This window comes from Uranotaenia lowii, chromosome 3 (genome assembly GCF_029784155.1).
Source record: "Uranotaenia lowii strain MFRU-FL chromosome 3, ASM2978415v1, whole genome shotgun sequence".
NCBI lineage: Eukaryota > Metazoa > Arthropoda > Insecta > Diptera > Culicidae > Uranotaenia > Uranotaenia lowii.
Genome location: NC_073693.1, coordinates 129,446,028 through 129,467,020, shown reverse-complemented (window position 1 = coordinate 129,467,020; position 20,993 = coordinate 129,446,028). Strand labels below are relative to the sequence as shown.

The 20,993-nt window shown below is 35.9% G+C and overlaps 1 protein-coding gene across 5 annotated transcripts in view; it reads right to left on the bottom strand.

Annotated features, from left to right (window-relative positions):
* LOC129750795 (LIM and SH3 domain protein Lasp) overlaps window positions 1-20,993 on the bottom strand; it is a 254,186-nt gene that overhangs the window by 23,724 nt on the left and 209,469 nt on the right. For all 5 annotated transcript variants that reach the window (XM_055745872.1, XM_055745868.1, XM_055745869.1 and 2 more), the window contains 2 exons: window positions 15,903-16,038; window positions 4,670-5,641 (listed from right to left, as the gene is read on the bottom strand). In XM_055745872.1, the coding sequence (XP_055601847.1) occupies window positions 4,670-5,641; window positions 15,903-16,038 (1,108 nt within the window). The remainder of the gene's footprint in view (window positions 1-4,669; window positions 5,642-15,902; window positions 16,039-20,993) is intronic.

Genomic DNA, 20,993 nt, shown 5'->3' with positions numbered 1-20,993 from the left:
AAGGAGAATGGGCCATTTTGTTTTCGGATGTACACGGATGAGCAATATACGGTGACGCGACAAGAAAAAGTTACTTTAGGGTCAAGACAATCTTCCGTGGGAGAAGAGTGTGGGAGAAAAAAGTTATGAAGTGAAGAAACTGCATTATTTCGAAGAAACGAGTGGCAAAAATGTTCAGCTAGAGTTTTTCCTCTTTTCCATCGAAATAATAAAACTTCTTCAATCCATAACTTTTTATTTGTGACAATTCCTTTTCTAACTAATATCCGTCAAACAGGTTCCCAAATATTACTGAATTTGTTCACTGAAATCGTATTAATTTCAATCTGAAATGGCATTTCGGCATATTTTATAGAAACTAAGCAGAGCTTTTAATGAGAAAGAATATGAAACTGATAGTTGGACAGGTCAAAGCTAGAGCGCTTTGGATAGAAGAAATGAATAGATGTTGGAAGAATGTGAGCTAGGCACGGTGTGTTTCTAGAAGATGTTTAAAAAAAAAAAAACAGTAACCCTATTTTTTTACAAATTGAAAATTTAGCCTTTTTCTAGTCATTTCCAGGCAAAATTAAAATATTTGGTCGGTGAGTCCCCATACGATTTGTTTTTTTTTTTAAGTTTAATAGTCTATATTAATAAATTTTTAATTTGAAAAATTATTCCAGTGCAATGGAATAGCATTGTTTCACTTTAAAAATTGAATTTGTTCATTTTTATTCAAGATTTTGTCATTCTGAAACATAAAAAAATAAACGCCTAGAGAGATTAGTGATTGGGATTGAAAAACTTCTTTTATATGAAAATTTTATTTGAAATTTATTATTTGGATATCCTCGTTATAATTGGTATTATCCAAATGTTTTTAAATTTATATTCATATGCATATATTTTGGAGAACTAATTCTGGTTTAATGAAATTTAAATATACATGAATAACAACAGTCCTTTGATTAATTTCGAAAATATTTAAAATAACGAAATATTTAAAAAAAATCCTTTTTTTTATTGTTCTTTGAATTAATTCCACAATATTTGTATGCTCAGATGCATGTGAATACGCATTTTAGGAAAAAAAATTGTTTTGATGATACCACTCGATTATGATATTTTCCAATTTCTTTTTCTTCGGATTAACATTCAAACAAATCTCAGCAGACCAGTTTTCAATAGAATTTAAAATATAAAATTTAGTTAAAAGTAAAAGTAATTGCGTTGAAATCCTTATATCTTCGGCTACATAACATCAATTTCAAATTACTTTTTCTCATATTGAAGGTGAATAAAGTTTCCATCAATCATCTGAACTTCATTTTTGCGTAAGAATTTAAATACTGTTGATATTTTTGAATTAAAGAATTAAAGATGAATAAAAGATTATTTTTTCAGGAAAAGTTTCAATTTCAGCGACGGTTTTAGACCAGATTTTTCCATCTTAAGGTGCATTTACAGTTCTTTCGAACGTGAAAATGAAAAAACTTATATTCTTCAAAAACTCGACTATGCTGCATTTCATGGCTGCGAAACTAGGTGGAATAGATGCGGAATGGTTGAACGATTATTTTTGAACTGATTTCCTTGTTCAAAGCCCTTTAATATTAATTTTATATCAATTCCCCCGATTTTCACTACGGAATATTTTTTCCGCGTTCACTGACATTCCGCTCGAAGTGTAAACGCACTGAGCGAACGTGAAAACGGAAAACGAACAAGAGTGGTGAATATAAATTCCGCGTTCATTTTCACGTCCGAATGGCAATGTGCATTCTGGAAAAAAAAATTTCACCGATGACGGAAAAATTTTTGCTTCATAAAAGATTAGTTTTTTAATTTGAAGGCAATTAAAGGCTTAAAATACTACTAGTTTGAAATGAAACGCATACGATTTTTTTTTTTAACTTTAAACCCCGCTTGGGCATCATTTAATTGCACCTGTTGGAAAAGTTTCTCGACGAATAAATGTACCTGTTGGAAGAGCTTCTCAACGAATAAATGTAAATGAAGATCATCGAATGGCCAGATTCCATTGAAATAAAAAAAATAGATTCCGCTTTGTTCAAATGTGTGTTTCAGAAAAGGTATGGAAATAATTATAAAAATTTATGAAATCATTCAAAAATAATGTGTTTTAAGGAGAACTGAAAAGCAGAAAAATTAACAAACAAAAGAGTACTGATGCATTTTAATTAAATAAAAACCTTTTCAATTGTTTCACTAATTAAAAGTAATTTTGAAATTTTTGTTTGTCAATTTTTAATCAAGAACAAAAAATGGCTATCTTGTAGAAGTTATATTCATAACGTCCTTTCAATAAGTTTTTCAAAAGAAACGAATCGCTAAAGCTCGTTACTCCTTGATCGATAAATACTTTTTGGGAGTACTTTAAATTCATAAAATTTAATTTAAATTCATTGTATTCAAAGATAAGAACTTTGGGATTATTTGATTAAATCAATCGTTTTCGTTATGTTTTGAAGAAGAACAATATGTTTTTTTTTGAGAAATTTGAATTTAAATTTAAGCATTGGTCCGACAAGTATCGATCAAAACATTGGTTGAATGATCTGTCATTTTCCGATCGAAACCAATTTGTACCCGCAGTTGAACAAACCTCTTACTAATTTTAAAGATTTGACCGATTTGACATTTCACTGCGGAATAATTTTTCACTGTGGTGAGTTCACGTTCACGTTCGAGTTCGAGTTCACAAGAACTGTAAACCGGGCTTTAAAGTTTTCATTTTTAAATGGATTTCTATGGATAATTAAAACTAATGATTTCTAGAGATTTTCACCACAACTGGTATAAAATAGCAGAAATTACGATTTTTTACTGTTACATTAATGCTCTATTGATGTTCTTGAAAATAATAAAGAAGAACAGCAGTGTTCAGTAGAATAACTACAATAAATGTTGGAAAAACAAACCATGATGAATCTAACGAGTTTCAGGCTTGTTTGCAATCGATCATTTGCAATTCACTTTGCCAATAATACTGTTGATTTTAAGATTGACAAAAAGATAGAAATGCATTTTTTTAATAATTTCAAATTATCACAGTTTTAGACTAGATTCATCTATTAAAAATAAAATGCTTAAAGCTGAATATTCAATTTGAAACAAGAGGTTATTATAATAATAAAGTGGGTTGAAAACTGTATAAGCTAGGATTATTTAACCTTAACAGTAATGTTTGCTCTTTGAACAAAATTGGAGAATCGCAGTGTTCAAGAGGGTTATTAAATTGGGCTTAAAATATAGAATTAAAACGTTTTATAAAACACTTCAGGCTTATAATGATCATTTTATCAAGAGATAGTAATAGCAAAATTTAAGCAAGATAAAACTGCTGTAGTGACTTGCATTGAGTCTGATGTGCGAATGAGATTTTAAGAGATTTGACTCAAGAGAAGTGCAAAATCCTATGAATTCTTATAAAAAATTGTGATTTACGGATCGTTCACTTTTGAATATTGATTTTCTTAATTTTTTTAAAGCTTTAAATAAGACATACGTTGCTTCTCCACATCGCATCACGATAAGCGTTATCACATAAAAGTTATAGCGGTTCCTAGTATTAACTTATTTTCTTAATCATTGAGTTTTTTTTAAATAAAAATTCCCTCAAGTCTTTCCACAATCAGAAAATCTAAAGATAATGGATTCAAATTATTGCAGATAGTTCTAATAATTTCAGATAATTTTACCCCTTAAGACTGCTGACAGGATTTGCCAGCTGATTTTAAATTTTAGGATAAGAAAATATTGTTATTCCATTTTTTCCGTTTTAATAGCTTTCTTATTAGTTTGAAATAATTTTCAAAATTTTTCAAAGTTTAGGATATGGGTGTTGAGCTACTATTTCAATTTAAAAATATTGAAAGTTAGAACTAAGAGAACTAGCTCCTCTGAAATTAAAAAAACACTTAAAATATATGCATATTTTTTAAAGAGTTTTAATAGAAAATTTTCAAAAAAAAAAATTGTGTATTTTGTGAAAAACATGGCCTGAAGACACGTTACGGGCTAGCCTGATGATCTGGAGGCTCGAGGCAATGATCAGATAACTGGACGGTATGAAACATCGGCTAGCGTTCAACCAGCATGTCGGAATTATGAGTTTCTAACCTTATTTTTAGCTGAAGACGTGAATGAATTGACTAACTATCATACAACTTGTGAGTCGAGTGCTAGATATCTAAATCAGATTGAGGCCTGATGGTCTTCAAACCGTACGGATTGTTGACTTGATGACTCAATGTCTTAAGGAATTCATATTTCAATGGGTTGATTATCGGATTTTTCATCGTAGGTATGTAAATTAACAGTAGTTGTTCAAAAAAACCTCATTGTATCTTATAGATTTTGTTTTTTCGATAATAGTCGTTTTAACATATTTATGTCATTCGATGCAGTTGGCGGACTGTCATTGAAAAACTTATTCGGTACAACTGTGATCGACCTTCAAAGAAATTGATTCGAAGAGAATATAGACCATGAATTGAACATAGCTTCTTCTAAAGAATTTTATACATATAGGTACTACTTAAACTTTTTTTTTTACATTTAATTGAAACACTGAAACATTGAAACAAAATCGTCAAGGACACGTGCACATGGTGTCGAATGAGGAAACACAATAGAGAGTGTGTGTGTGAAGGGGGATACTTACAGGTGCCGGAGCTGTAGATGAGCGTGGCGCTCTGCCGATTCGGTTGCACATTTCTCGGCCCATCAGACAAGGGATCGTAATCGGCGATCTTGCCGATGCCGCCGCCGCCGCCACCTGCTCCATTGTTGTGATTACCATTGTTGTACTGGTACTGTTGTTGCTGTTGCTGGTAGTGTTGACCGTTGTTGTATCGTTGCTGTTGCTGTTGTTGCTGGGCGTGTGCGTAGGCTTCGCGTTGCTGTTGTTGGTGGTGATAGTGTTGTTGCTGTTGCTGATGCATCTGCTGATGGTGATAGTTGTGATTGGTGGTAGCACCATTGCTTCGTTCGCTTGCACCGCCTCCACCTCCACCTACACCACCGCCGCTCGGTTGCTGCTGTTGGCTGTGCTGGTGATAGTGGTTGTTGTAGTTATTGTTGTTGCTCACCATGGTCGTGGCGGCGTTCGGGTTTGGCCTAGCGTAGTTGTCGTAGGGATCGTAATGTTTCTGCTGGGTACCAGCGCCGGATGGGATTTGTGAGCTTTGGAGCACCGATTGTCGACCGAGGTCGCTGTTGTGGTTGCTACTGTTGCTGCTGCTATTGCTATTGTGATGATAGTGGTTCGGTGGCTGTTGGTAGGCTGCCGGGGGTGGTATCTGGGCACTGTTGTAGTTGTTGTTGGCCATCTGCTGGTAGGCCTGTGATGCTTGATAGTTGTTCTGGGCCTGGTTCAGATTGCTTAGATTGTGCTTGGTGAGCGTCGAGGTCGGGGTAATTTGGGCCTGCTGGGAAATGGCCGCCGTCGGATTCGAGGTGGCCGTCGCGTTCGGGCCCATGGAAGACAGCGACGTCGTCGAGCCGCTCATCGACGCCTGGGACAGTGTGTGTGATGCTGGTGCTACGACCGGTGGTGGGGGAGGTGGTTGGTAATGGGGCAACGATTCTGCCGCCAGCTGTTCGGAAAAGTATTCCGATTCTAGCTCGTTGTTGTCTATCGATGGTGTTGGTGGTGGTTTGGTGGCGGGGTTGCAATTTTGCAAGGGTCGAATTGAGGTGTTGCGCGATGATACATATGAATTTTGGTGTTGTGTTGATGGTTCGACAATGGATTACAACAACGTGATGCGGTTTATGGAAAGAAGCAAAGAAAAATAAAGCAAAATAAAAAAGTGTTAGATAAACAGTAACTTCAAACCGAAGAAAAAAAAATCGGGCACACCGGTCAAGGGCTGATTGTGCATTAGTTGGGGTTGATATTTGCAGTAACATTCAGATGAATCGAATAAAAAACACCACTTGATGATGACAGGCCTTTGTACATAGAACAAATCTTACGCTATAGTGTAAAAACAACATCGATAATTAAGACCAAACCAATTATGATTCTACGCCAGAAAAAAACAGCGGTAAATCTTTTCAGTTTGCTACAACCCAAGCAGCACATTAGTCGTCTGCATAGGAAATTATCCAATCATTCAGATAGCAGAAGCAAGGCTCGTGAGGAAATCGAAATTTGTCATCAATTTGCAGTCTCTGTTCATTTCAATTTTCGACAGCTGAGACTTTTGCCACACTATTGAAGAACTTTCATTCTATATTTTCAAACACCAAAAATGAACACACAATTTTTAAGCATTCCGAAAAAAATCTCATAGAAATGCGACAAACCATAAATTACTGGCACAGTCTCAGCTAGGCAAGTGAACTTCAAGTACCGCCATCATACTCCAGTTTGAGCAAGAATGGTAGTTCAAGTTCACAAGAACCATTTTCAGCAAAAAAAGACAGACGGAACGGAAATGAGAAATAGGTTCCACCGGAGTCGAACAAAGTTGCCAATTCCGCTTCAAACTGTTGGATTTTCCCTTTCGTGACGTACGGTGATCGAAATTGTTGCAACGTAGATACCCAATTTTTTCATCCTATAGGCGTTACAATACCCAGGTTAAGAATAAAATTTCTTCTGCCTTTTTAAACGTTTCACTGTGCAATAAAGTTCTCCCAATCGAGTTACCGAACGACTTCCGGAACAACGAAGCAAAAGAGGAGGTACCATTTACAAATTTTGTCCCTCCTCGTTCATTACGGTTAGCTCCTTAATATTTTTTCCTCGACACTTTTTCATTGTCAGGGTGCCAAACCTTGTAGGTTTAACTATGTTCCTCCGTTATTGAAAACTAGGAAAATTTTCCGGTGCAGGTTGGGGAGCAGACAAATGACGATAAATGTCACTGCAGGTAACATAAAGTTTGACATCGACAATGGTTTCTTAGGTGACACACACAAATCAATGAAAATAAGTTGAAACGATCCCAGCTACTAATTTGGGTCATAAATGGATAAACGATAAGCTAATTTTAATCGGTATTTTTAATTAAACTCATTTCACAAGTTTTATAAAGACTTTTATTGATATGGGTCATCAAACTATTTACTTTAAATTTGATTTTAGAAATTCTTGCTCCACTTTTTCATATAAGTCATCGTATGATTTAACTTATGATGGTCAAATGGTTGAAAATAACGAAAGATACCATTACCGATAATTTTAAAATTAGGAAACATTATTTGAGTTTTTAAAGTGATGATAAACAACGCTTTCAGAAAGACAACAATTTCAGGATTATTTAAAAAAAAATCAGATCAATTAATCTAAACTAAAAAACGGATTTCGTTATAAGCAAATATTGTATCAAAGCAAATTAACTTCTTTTCAGTTCATAACATCTTCAAAGAATAATGCGAACAGGCTTAAAATTCCGAAAACATTGCCACTATCAAAATATAATTCGAATATTTCAAAAAAAAAAAAAGATCTAAGACAGAATCAGAAATAGACGCGTTTAGACTTCCCGACTTCAATTATGCACATATCAATCACCATTTTATCTAGGCCAACACTTTTAATATCAAAATGTAGCACTCGCAAATTCTGAATTTGAGATTATAAATTTTGGTTTTGTACGCAATCAGAAGGAGTAGGCGACGGTTTGTTGGTATCGCTCGTGTATTTTTCGCTCCGTCGAAGTGAAAATTAAAGTTTTGAAGTTTAATTAGTTCCTTATTGTAAAATTGTGATTTTGTCTTGAATTAGTGGATAATGCAAGTGATCAATAATAGCTTATTTCATTGTTTGTGCTCGACCCGATTCTCCGTCGATTTCGTCCACCTCCAGCAGGTTGAATGATTCTCTACAAGAGGAAACACACTTACTATTTCAACAATTGGTGAGTTCGTTCCATTATCATTCTCATTTATTTATTCTGAACTGATGTTGCAATCCGGGAGTTTTTACCTGAAAAGCGGTTTATTAATTTATGAAGGGACGTGAGGTGATCCCTCGCGTACTTTACAGTACAATGTCGGAAACAATTTCGGGTTTCATTTATAAAGTTGTCTTGTAATTACTATTAATTATGATTTTAAAACAAGTGGCTGGAAGAAAAGTGAGATGCGCATATGAATAACGTCAGAAATCATCGTTCTTCCAATTATGTTGTGCCCTGGAATACAACAGTTTGTTCATGTGCTCGTTTTATAAATCATGCAGGTTTGAAATGTCCGATATTTACCAAAGTTTTCTAAACTTATTCGTTCTGATCCATATCTATGACGACACATTGGAATTGTTCAAATACTGTGTCAGACATGGAGGTGTACCTTCACAATTGTTCCGCGAAATCTTTTGGAAGAGTTTATATTACAAGATTTTGTGGTGGTACTATTTTTTCTCTGTGCTTTTGATACTTATTTCCAAGAGCGAGTAAAGGCGCTATATCCAAGATATATGACCAGAGATGATGATGACTGCACAGTGGGCCCGACCAAGTAAAGCTTAGTAGTAAATGTTCTTCTACTATTCACCGGGATGCTGGCAAGGTCTGGCTGTGTATGTATCATAAGCATAAACATAACTTTTGATTTTGTACGCAATCAGACGTAAATTTTATGCACGTAAATTTTATACACTGAAAAATTCCAAAAAAATTTCACCACGGACACTTGGAAGGGGTCAGATGAACATAGTCTTTTGATATATAATACTATCCCAGTTGGGAAGAATTGGATTTCAAATCTGATGTCAGCTTCATGCGGAATTTAAACTATAATAAAACAGGATTCAGTATGTTAACTAGAATCACTTTGAAAATCTAAGCGTCGAAAATAAACGTTGTAAAGGAAATATATATCCAGGAAACTTTGAATTTAAGATTATTTACCACAGATGAACAGATATACAAGGTAAGCCTTGAAACTTGTGTAAAGACCGAACGGCCATTTTGGATCAATTTTATGCTTTTTGGTTGGGCCATTAGATGTCTCCAAGGACATCGGAGAGAACTGTCAAAAAAAAAAAATTCAGTGTAACCAATGGGGTCATATGAGGTAATTGTTTAAGTAAGTTTTTTTTCTAATAAGAAATACTCGACGAATTTGGATAAATTTACTGATGAAGTTTCGAGACACAAAATGATAAATATTAATCTGAAACTTGTTCGCTATTCATTTAGAAGTTGCTTAAAGTAGGTACTAAATGCGGTGCACTTGGTGTTCATAGAACAAAATTCCTATTTGAGGAGCGTTACTTAATTTATTCGTACAAATTTCGTTAAAAATCAATAAGATAAAAATTCTGTAGTTTTTCACGTAGCAGCAACGTGCAGGTTATTTTGTGTGTAGGTTAAGTTTTCCTGACTCTGATGGCCCTTCAAAAAGTGAAGAATAAAAATCATTCAAGGTCGTTTGTTATTTCGGCAGTCTCTGTAGTGAAAAAGATATATGATGATTTAAATTTTTTTATGCTAAAAGTTATTGTAATATATTGAACAATTCGACAATTTGAGACTGTAAAATCTGTTGAAGTATATAGGTTTATTTATTTATTAATTCATATACGATTGCGCCCTTTAGAAAAATTGTTTTTTTTTAAGAGTTATCTAGAAACAATTTTTCGTCAATTCCTAACGGATTCTTCAAAAGTGAGCATTCGAAGTTATACAGAAGTTCCTGAAGAGTTTTCTTCCGAGTTTGTACCTATATCTGTTCATCTGTGTATTTACTTCAAATGAGGTTAGATTTAAAAAAACCTACGAAAATATCGGAAATACCATTGGAACAAGCTTTCGAAAACGATCTACAAAACATGCTTTAAAGTAACTTTAACGGTTATTTGAAGTGTTTTCAATTGCAAATTCAGAAATTTTCAAGAGTTCCTTAAAAAATTGAAGCGTTTGGGATCAGAGTAAATATGAAAAAAAAAACAATACAAATGTATATCTCACGAACACCATAAGTATGGGAAAGTGTCACTAATACATTCAAAAAAAGGTACACATATATCAATCGAAAACGTTCACTGAAGAAGATAGTAAAATGCAACCGAGATACCGGTATCTGAACTTTTCTTATGCCGTGGTTGAATTAAAAGGAATCTTTCGATTGCTCTATTCGATTGGTAGAGTAGAATTATTCAACCAAGTAGGCTCACAACACATGTTAGAGAGCAGTTTCTTAAAAAAAAACTGCAAGCCCAACGCCGAAGTTGTCAAAATCCGAACTTCAAAATACTAGAATTTTCAGATGTAAGTTTTTTAATAGGATTTTGTCCTTGAAAATGCCATACTTTAAAAAAAAAATATAGACATGTGTTCATTCTGAAGTTATTATTGGAAAATGATCAACTACTTTTTCAAGACGCTCAGGACATTGGCTCACTGTTGGCTCAGGTGGTAGAGTATGCATACAAATTTGAACCCTGTAGCCTAAAAAGCTTCATTCTAGGATAAAGCAAACGAATGAATTTTCTCAGATTTTCAAAATAAGATTCAGACACCCGGATTTCGATTCGAAATTTTGTATGGAAAAACGCAAAATGCTTTCGGAAGATGTAACTCTTGTAATGCAAATGAAATTTCCAATTAACGGAGATTAATGGAAAATTGTCTGGCTACAATTTTGCCCAAGACGGTAAAGCGGTAGGAGTAGCAAGGAAATAGTTATAACGCTTTAAACAGAGCGTTCTTTTATTCACGAAAATAAACTAGCATCACTAACAGATTTTCCGTTCAATTTTCAGAAATATTATTTCTGTTATTGATTTCAGAACATTGAGGTGTTCTGATGAAATGATCTTCATTAAATTCTCTATCACTCGCAAAAAAGATAGGGTTACCAGAAATTAAAGTTACCTGAAGCCAAGATTTTGCAAACATTTACTAAAATTGAGTGGAGTCTTTTTAACTCGTTCAAATCACATTTTTAATTAAGTTTGGGCATTTCCAATCGTGAAGCTTGTTGGGCTCGAAAAAATTCACGCCTTTTTTCAAATGAGTAAACATTGTCTGAGGCCGCCGTCCCAGAAATTTTTACCCGTTTAATCCCTGGAGTGTCAATTTGATACTCCTGACTTAAACCAATATACCTCTTTTATTTCGCTACCGATTTTTACAAAATTTATAGTTTTGGAAACCTCGTAATGTAACTCAAATATGTTTTTCAGACGTTATTCTAAGAAAAAATCCGAAAAAAACATGCTTCGGAAAAAAAGACTGTAGATCAGCTACCGAATGCTCAAAAAAAATTGCACATAATTTCCAAGAAAGCTGAAGTTAGAAGCAACACGTTGCACATAGCGATATATTTTTTTGAAATTTTTTAAGATCTTCACCAAGTTGTAAACCATATTTATTTTACATTGATGAGCTTTTAATGAAGCCGATTTTCACCATCATTTTCACCCGAGTTGTAAACAGAGCTTTAAGTCTAATCTAGCAAAAGTTATTCCAGACCTCGAACACTTGTAACGAAAAGTTCGATAATGTTTCACAGTGATGTTCAAAATTTTTTCAAACAATATTCCTTAATTCAAACCGGTTCACGGTCACCGTGTAGTTTTATAAATTCTTTGAAATAAGGAACTGTAAACATAACTTTATTGCTCAGTGTTCGGAACAACACAATTTTCGCTCTAGGGAATCTTCATATAGTAGAAAGCATCTCAATGCGAATCACAGGAGCTTAAAAAAAGTTAAGTTCGAAGAAAAGAATAAGATTTTGAAGATTGATGAATGTTTGCAATCCTTGAGTCTACAGAGCCTTGAAGTGGTTGATTTGTGATGGAGAACTGATAGAGCTAAATTTCAAAATGATGACTAAATCTTCAAAACTTTATATGAAAAACATAAAATTTGGTTTAAGTTTAAGAATAAGTTGTTCTTAATTTTTTCGAAGTGTGTACTTGGTGTGAAATTAATCATTTAGAATTTGAAAATTTAAATTCAATGAGATGTTTAGAGGGATGATTTAATGTAATTATTTTTCGGCATAACAGTCTTTATTGTCTTAAAACGATGTTTTGATTAGTCCAACGTTTCGATGCTTGTTGGAATCTTCCTCAGGGAATTAATCTATCGTTCCGTGTGAAATCACTGTGCTTATGTGAAGCTTATTGTACACTTTTCTCTTCTCTAATAGTCTCTATGTTTTTAAAAACTTATTTTGGATTTTTGAATGGTTTTTCGTGATCCGCTTAGAAGTTCGATCACGAAAAACCATACAACAATCCAAAATAAGTTTTAAAAACATAGAGACGATTAGAGAAGAGAAAAGTGTACAATAAGCTTCACATAAGCACAGTAATTTCACACGGAACGATAGATTAATTCCCTGAGGAAGATGCCAACAAGCATCGAAACGTTAGACTAATCAAAACATCGTTTCAAGACAATGAATAATAATTACTTTGAATTCAATATACTTCTTAACTGATGTTTAATCTAAACCAACTACATGAAGTGTATTCCTATACCACGAACTGATTACATCTCTGAGAAGTTTTTGATCTTTCCCCAAAGTGTTGTTGTGCTCTTTTACCTTAAAATACGAATTAGTTTAGTATCTTAAGTCTATGATCGGTAGCAAAGCGGTTCCTTAATTATCACCTACCCATAATTGTTATTGTTAAGGCTGCGCTTTGCAATTAAAACACCGTTAAAAACAATAACACTACACTGTAAATATAAAAAAACAACACTCTAATTTCAAAACACCGAGTAGCAGCGCGAAAATGTTTGTTTCCCATTCGGAGGAGTCGATTAGCAGTTTTGCGTTCGCTTGTAATTTAGGGTCAAAGCTCTTGTTTTTGCGCTTCCGGTTTTTCCGAAGGTTCTTGACCAAAACCATTTGCCAATTGAGAATTAAAAACAAAAGCTGGCTCGTTTGTTGGCTGTTTGGTGAGGCGGCTGCCAAATGAGGCGTTTGTGTTTTATATTTTTGAGTTTTTTGGCTGTGCCGAAAGTCAGCAGAATTCCGAAAATAAAGGCGTATTATATTTAGTCGAAAAACGGCATTAGAAGAAAATGACGACAATCGAAAAAGGAAAATAACGTAAAAACATGTTTCCGAATTCAATGACCGGAACGAGCTGGAGAATGATGAATAAACCGGCGTCGCCACCACCAGAAGAGGGCGCCGAAATTGGGAAAATTGGAAGACGAACAGAGGGAGAGACATCGGGGTTTCGTTGCGTGTTTTGTTTCTTAGCGACATTTGATAAATATGTTCTACCGGCTGGCGGCACGAAATTCTCAAGACGATTCTGAAAGAAACAAGGAAGGTGGTCAGAAGATGATCATGGTATGATAATTATCGAATTTAAAGAGCGGCCGCCACGATAAACTGTTAATTTTTAATTGTTTCCTTTGCAAAAAATAATAAGACAGAGCTCCCAAAGGATTTCCCAATTATATTATTCAAGATAATTTTTCAATATCCAGTTAATTTTAAATAAAATTTAAATTTTCAAATTTTATGTTTGGTAATCTGAAATCTGAACCGAAAATTTAAAATCTGAAATTTGAATCTGAAATTAAAAATCTGAAATCTAAATCTGAATCTGAAATCTGAATATGAAATTTGAATCTGAAATCTGAATCTGAAATATGGATCTGAAATCTGAAATCTGAATCTGAATCTGAATCTAAAATCTGAATCTGAAATCTGAATCTGAAATCTGAATCTGAAATCTGAATCTGAAATCTGAATCTGAAATCTGAATCTGAAATCTGAATCTGAAATCTGAAATCTGAATCTGAAATCTGAATCTGAAATCTGAATCTGAAATCTGAATCTGAAATCTGAATCTGAAATCTGAATCTGAAATCTGAATCTGAAATCTGAATCTGAAATCTGAATCTTAAATTTGAATCTGAAATCTGAATCTGAAATCTGAATCTGAAATCTGAATCTGAAATCTGAACCTGAAATCTGAATCTGAAATCTGAATCTGAAATCTGAATCTGAAATCTGAATCTGAAATCTGAATCTGAAATCTGAATCTGAAATCTGAATCTGAAATCTGAATCTGAAATCTGAATCTGAAATCTGAATCTGAAATCTGAATCTGAAATCTGAATCTGAAATCTGAATCTGAAATCTGAATCTGAAATCTGAATCTGAAATCTGAATCTGAAATCTGAATCTGAAATCTGAATCTGAAATCTGAATCTGAAATCTGAATCAGAAATCTGAATCTGAAATCTGAATCTGAAATCTGAATCTGAAATCTGAATCTGAAATCTGAATCTGAAATCTGAATCTGAAATCTGAATCTGAAATCTGAATCTGAAATCTGAATCTGAAATCTGAATCTGAAATCTGAATCTGAAATCTGAATCTGAAATCTGAATCTGAAATCTGAATCTGAAATCTGAATCTGAAATCTGAATCTGAAATCTGAATCTGAAATCTGAATCTGAAATCTGAATCTGAAATCTGAAATCTGAATCTGAAATCTGAATCTGAAATCTGAATCTGAAATCTGAATCTGAAATCTGAAACTGAAATCTGAATCTGAAATCTGAATCTGAAATCTGAATCTGAAATCTGAATCTGAAATCTGAATCTGAAATCTGAATCTGAAATCTGAATCTGAAATCTGAATCTGAAATCTGAATCTGAAATCTGAATCTGAAATCTGAATCTGAAATCTGAATCTGAAATCTGAATCTGAAATCTGAATCTGAAATCTGAATCTGAAATCTGAATCTGAAATCTGAATCTGAAATCTGAATCTGAAATCTGAATCTGAAATCTGAATCTGAAATCTGAATCTGAAATCTGAATCTGAAATCTGAATCTGAAATCTGAATCTGAAATCTGAATCTGAAATCTGAATCTGAAATCTGAATCTGAAATCTGAATCTGAAATCTGAATCTGAAATCTGAATCTGAAATCTGAATCTGAAATCTGAATCTGAAATCTGAATCTGATATCTGAATCTGAAATCTGAATCTGAAATCTGAATCTGAAATCTGAATCTGAAATCTGAATCTGAAATCTGAATCTGAAATCTGAATCTGAAATCTGAATCTGAAATCTGAATCTGAAATCTGAATCTGAAATCTGAATCTGAAATCTGAATCTGAAATCTGAATCTGAAATCTGAATCTGAAATCTAAATCTGAAATCTGAATCTGAAATCTGAATCTGAAATCTGAATCTGAAATCTGAATCTGAAATCTGAATCTAAAATCTGAATCTGAAATCTGAATCTGAAATCTGAATCTAAAATCTGAATCTGAAATCTGAATCTGAATCTGAAATCTGAATCTGAAATCTGAATCTGAAATCTGAATCTGAAATCTGAATCTGAAATCTGAATCTGAAATCTGAATCTGAAATCTGAATCTGAAATCTGAATCTTAAATTTGAATCTGAAATCTGAATCTGAAATCTGAATCTGAAATCTGAATTTGAAATCTGAATCTGAAATCAGAATCTGAAATCTGAATCTGAATCTGAAATCTGAATCTGAAATCTGAATCTGAAATCTGAATCTGAAATCTCAATTTGAAATCTGAATCTGAAATCTGAATCTCATATCTGAATTTGTAATCTGAATCTGAAATCTGAATCTGAAATCTGAATCTGAAAACTGAATCTGAAATCTGAATTTGATATATGAATCTGATATCTGAAATTTGAAACTGAAATCTTAATTTTATAATCGGAATCTGAAATTTGAAAAAAAAATATAGGATGTCACATTTTAACTCAAAAAGCAGGTTTTAAAGCTTCATCCGGAGTGATAATAGCTTCATTCTTGATCAAAAGACATTTATCATTTCAGAGGCTTAAGTTAACGTTTCACTGCTAGAAAAAAATAATTATTATCATCAGAGATTTCTCTTCTTCGAAAAACAAAAAAAGCAAGAACTACACTCAAACAAATGTGACTGGCAAATTCACTTACCTTTACTGTCGATGATTTCTGTACATTCTCTTTGTCTTTCCATGGCAGCTTTCTTCTGCAGATCGCCATGGTAGGCCACATTGGAGATGTTCCGGGTGTTTTGCTTGATCCGCAGCGTTTCGGGATCATCAGCGACCTTGTTTGTTTTTGTTTAATTTTGCAGACAGATGTCCATTCGCAGGTATCAACATTAGGTGGTTGGTCCATGATCATTTGGATGGAGTTCGTTGGTATTCCGGATTGTTCGTCGACGACGTGAGGTGCATGCCAATAGTTTTATTTTTTTCGGTTTGAGGATGATGATAATAGTCGTCATCGTTCATCGATCAGGAGAATGGTGGTGATCACATCAATCGGTGGTTTGAGAAAGGAGCAACCGGAAAAGATAAACAGAGAAAGAAAACGAGTCTTGGATTAAAGAGCTGTGCTTGGTGTTTTAATTTAATTGAAGTTTAGCAAGTAAGTAGAAAAGTGTCGGTGCTGATCACCCGTCTGAATTCCGAAATCTGTTGATTTTGAGACCGCTTGTGCGATCTTTGACTGGGCACACGCTGATGGACAAATAAAAATGTTCAATTCCGAAAGAAATGGACAGCAGCAAAACACAAGAAAAAAAAGTGAAACGGAATGTTTGTTTCCTTTCCGCGTAGCCAGAGTCTGTCGACGAATGAAAGTGCTCTCAAATTACCGATTGTAACGGATTAAGTTTTGGCCGAGGGTTTTTAAGTCTTGCGTTAAATTTATTACGACCAACCAACAATTCGTGGACGCTGAAGGTCGTCGTACACGATTTTCGTTCGGTGGCTTTGATTAACTATTTATTCGGTCCGGGGGAAAGTTTTCGCTCCGTTGATGAGGTTATGTATTAGTGTTTTGCACGCTTCCGGTTCGCGTGACCCATGAAGCGCCAAGTTAGACACGGATCATCTTTGGAGATTGTAGAGATGACGCAATTGAATTGATTGATTGGTGCGTTTAGAGATTTGAAATTGATTTAGTTATGTAAGAACAATATATTTTCAAAATAGGACTTACAATTTTAGATTCCGAATTTGAAAGTTGCACGAAAAACAATGCTTTGAACTTAAGAGTGTCGACCTTATAGACCTTCACACACATGGTAGGGTTTCGTCCTTAAAAACTCTCAGCCTCAAAGACCCTTTACATGAAGACATCGCTTGGCCTTCAGCATCAAGGCTTTTCAGTATCGGAGACTTTCAACCTCAGAGACGACTGTACACACAGACTCTGAATCTCATAAGTTCTTTGTCTTAAGCCCATCTACATCAGAACCTTAGATTTAAAAACCTTTCCTGGCATCGAGGACTATCAGTTTTAAAGACCCTCGGTCTTAAAAAATCTCTACCTCAAGTATCCTCCTCTAAAATACTCTCCTAGCTTTGAAAATCTTTAAACTCACAAGCCATTACCCACAAGCCCACCTCTCAACCTCAAAGACTTACGAATCTTGAACATTACATGACTTCAAAAACCTTCGACCCAAATAATTCTGCTGAATCAAAGCAATCGAAAGATTCCTTTTAATTCAACCACGGTATACCGTGGTTGAATTAAAAGGAATCTTTCGATTGCTTTGATTCAGTTGAATCATTCAACCAAGTAGGCTCATACCACAACAGAGTGAATAATTCTGCCCCAAAGACCTATAAAACTCTTGGCCTCGAAGGCTTTCAACCTCGAAGATTATCGTTTCAAGACCCACGTTCTCAAAGCTCTGGTTCTCAAATATTGTTGGCCTCAAATGCTTTGAAGGTCTTGAAGACCATCGGCCTCAAAGATACTTGATCAAAGAGCCTCGTTCTCAAAGACCCTTGATCTCAAAATCACTCCAATCTTGATCTAAAAATCTCGGCCTCCAGTCTAACGGCCAAAAGTTTTCTATGGCATCCACAAGCTTCGGTATCAAAGCCCGTCGTCTTTAAAGTTTCTGGGACTCAAAAAGTGCAAACCAAAGACCAAATATGGCATAAAAAACCCTCGGCCTCAAAAAATCTCGGCTTCAAAGATTTTTGGTCTCATGACCATAGACGTTAAGACCTTCTTCGGCTTAAAAAACTTTCTGCATCCAATACCTTACCTTGGACCCAATCAGCCTCATTTTCAAGATCCATAAGACTTTCTTTGGCCTCGAAGACTCTCGGCCTTAAAGATTCTCGACTTTAAAGGATGACTTCACAAAACATTTGGATCGAAGTGTTCTGCCCCAGAGACCCATGGCCTCAAAAACTCTTGGCCTAGAAGACTTTCAGCCTCGAAGATTATCGTTTCAAGACCCGCGTTCTCAAGGCTCTGATTCTCAAATTTTGTAAGCCTCAACCCTTGATCTCAGCTCAAAGAGCCTCGTTCTCAAAGACTCTTGATCTCAAAATCCCTCAAATCTCGGCCTCAATATCTTACGGCCTAAAGATTTTCAATAGCATCCACAACCTTCGGAATTAAAGACCATCAGCCTTGAGACCATACTTCAACTATTGGCCTCGAAGCTATCGGACACAAAGACCAACAGTTTCTAGGAGGCAAAAGGTGCAAACCAAAGACCAAATATGGCATAAAACAACCCTCGGCCTCAAAAAACCTCGACTTCAAAGATTTTCGATCTCATGACCATAACCGTTAAGACCTTCTTCGGCTTTAAAAACCTTCTGCATTCGATACCTTGGACTCAATCAACTTCATCTTCAAGATCCATAAGACTTTCTTTGGTCTCGAAGACTCTCGGCCTTGAAGACCCTCGACTTCAAAGGATGTCAACCTCACAAACTTGCGAGCTTAAAATTTTATATGACTTCACAAAACATTGGGATCAAAGTGCTCGCCCCAAAAATCCATGGCCTCAAAAACTTTTATCCTAGAAGACCTTCTGCATCGAAGATTATCGTTTCAAAACACGCGTTCTCAAGGCTCTGATTCTCACATATTTTCAGCCTCAAATGCTTTTTAAGGCATTGAAGACCCTCTGCCTTAAAGACCCTTGATCTCAGCTCAAAGAGCGTCGTTCGCAAAGACCCTTGACCTCAAAATTCCTCAAATTGCGGTAAGACATTGCCTTCTAAAGATTTTCAATAGCATCTACAACCTTCGGTATCAAAGCTTCTCGACTCGAAGCTATCGGACACAAAGACCATCGGCTTAAAAGTTTCTGGGACTTAAAAAGTGCATGGCATGGCAAAGTGCATGGCATTAAACATGGCATAAAACAACCCACGGCCTCAAAAGCCTCGGCTTTAAAGATTTTCGATCTCATGACCTTCTCATGGCCTCAAAACCTTCAATGATTTAAAAAAGCTCCTCCATCAAATACCCTTGGCCTCAATAACTCTCGGCTTGAAGATCCATGAGATTTTCTCGATCTTAAAGACTCTTGGCCTTAAAGACCCTGGCCTGAGAGACCGTCTTCTAAAAATATTGTCTGCCTAAAGATCTTAAGCTTTCAAGAACTTCAGTCTAAAAAACTTTCAGTCTAAAAGACTCTCGATCTCAAAGCCCTCGGTTTCAAGACAACTCGACCTCAAGAGCCTCTTTGGCTTTCAATCCTACGGCCTCCAAAACCCAATCACTGCTTCAAAGCATCTCGATCTTGAGAGTTTTTTCAACCCTCGGCTTCAAAGAACCTAGCCTCAAAGGAATCATTCGGTACAAAGAATTTGGGCTTAAAGATTTTCTGCATCACTCGACTTCAATGTCCTTCGACCCTGAAAGATCCTTGGCCCTGAAAGTTTCTCGGCGCTACATGATCTGCGGCACTGGAAAACTTTCGGCTTCAAAGGCTCTCAGCCCTGAAAGACCTTCAATCCTGGAAGATCCTCGGCCCAGTAATATCTTTGGGACTGAAAAACTTTCGTCTTTGAAAGATTCTCGATTTTGGAAGAACTTCGGCCCTGAAAGTCCCTCGGCCCCAAAAATCCCTCGGCTCTGAAAAACCCTCGGCCTTGAAAGACTCCCGGTCCTGAAAGACTTACGGCCCTGAAAGACACTCGACCCTCAATCCTGGAAAAATCCTAGGCATCGTAAGACTCTGAAAAATCCTCGGCCTTGAAAGACCCTCGGTCACCTTTGGGACTGAACAACTCTCGTCTCTAAAAGATCCTCGGTTCTGAAAGAACTTTGTCCCTGATAGACCCTCGGCCCCGAAAGACTCTTGGCTCTGAAAAACCTTCGGCTTTGAAAAACAATCGGCTTTGAACTAACTCGGCCCTGAAAAACTTTCGCTTTGAAAAACTTTCGGCCCTGAAAGGCACAAGATCTTGAAAGACCCCTCGCCTTGAAAGACCCCTGGCCTTGAAAATCCTCTGGCCCTTAAAGACCCTTGACCCGAAAAATCTTTGGCCCTGAAAGACCTTCAATCCTGGAAAGACCCTCAGCCCCGACAGATTCTCGGCTCTGAAAACCCATCATTCCTGAAAGACCCTCGGCCCTGAAAGACTCATTAACAAAATACTCGAGCCTGGAAGATCATTGGATGGGTACTGAAGAAAAATCTGTTTGAAACTCTAAAAACCCTTGACCTGAAAACGTTCGTGTGGTTGGCAGACCTTCGGCGCTGAAAACCCTTCAGCCCTGAAAGACCTTCAATCCTGGAAGATCCTCGACCCTGTAATACCTTTGGGACTGGAAAACTCTCGTTCCTAAGAGATCCTCGTTTCTGGAAGAAATTTGTCCCTGATAGACTCTGGGCCCCGAAAGACTCTCGGCTCTGAAAAACCCTTGGCCCTAAAAGATACTCGACCTTGAAAATCTTCCGGCCCTTAAAGACTCTCGGCCCGAAAAATCTTAGACCCTGTAAAAACCTCAACAATCGTAAGACCCACGGCCTTGAAAGACTCTCGGCTTTACCCTCGTTCATGAAAGACCCTCGGTACTGAAAGACTCTTTAACAAAATATTCGAGCCTGGAAGACCATTACATTGGACCTGATGAAGAACCGGTTTTGAAATACACTCGACTCTGAAAAACACTCAACCTAGAAACGCTCTGGTGGTTGGCAGACCTCCGGAACTGAAAAACCCTCGGCCATGAAAGACCTTCAACTCTGGACGATTCGCGAGCCTGACTGAAAAACTATCCTCTCTA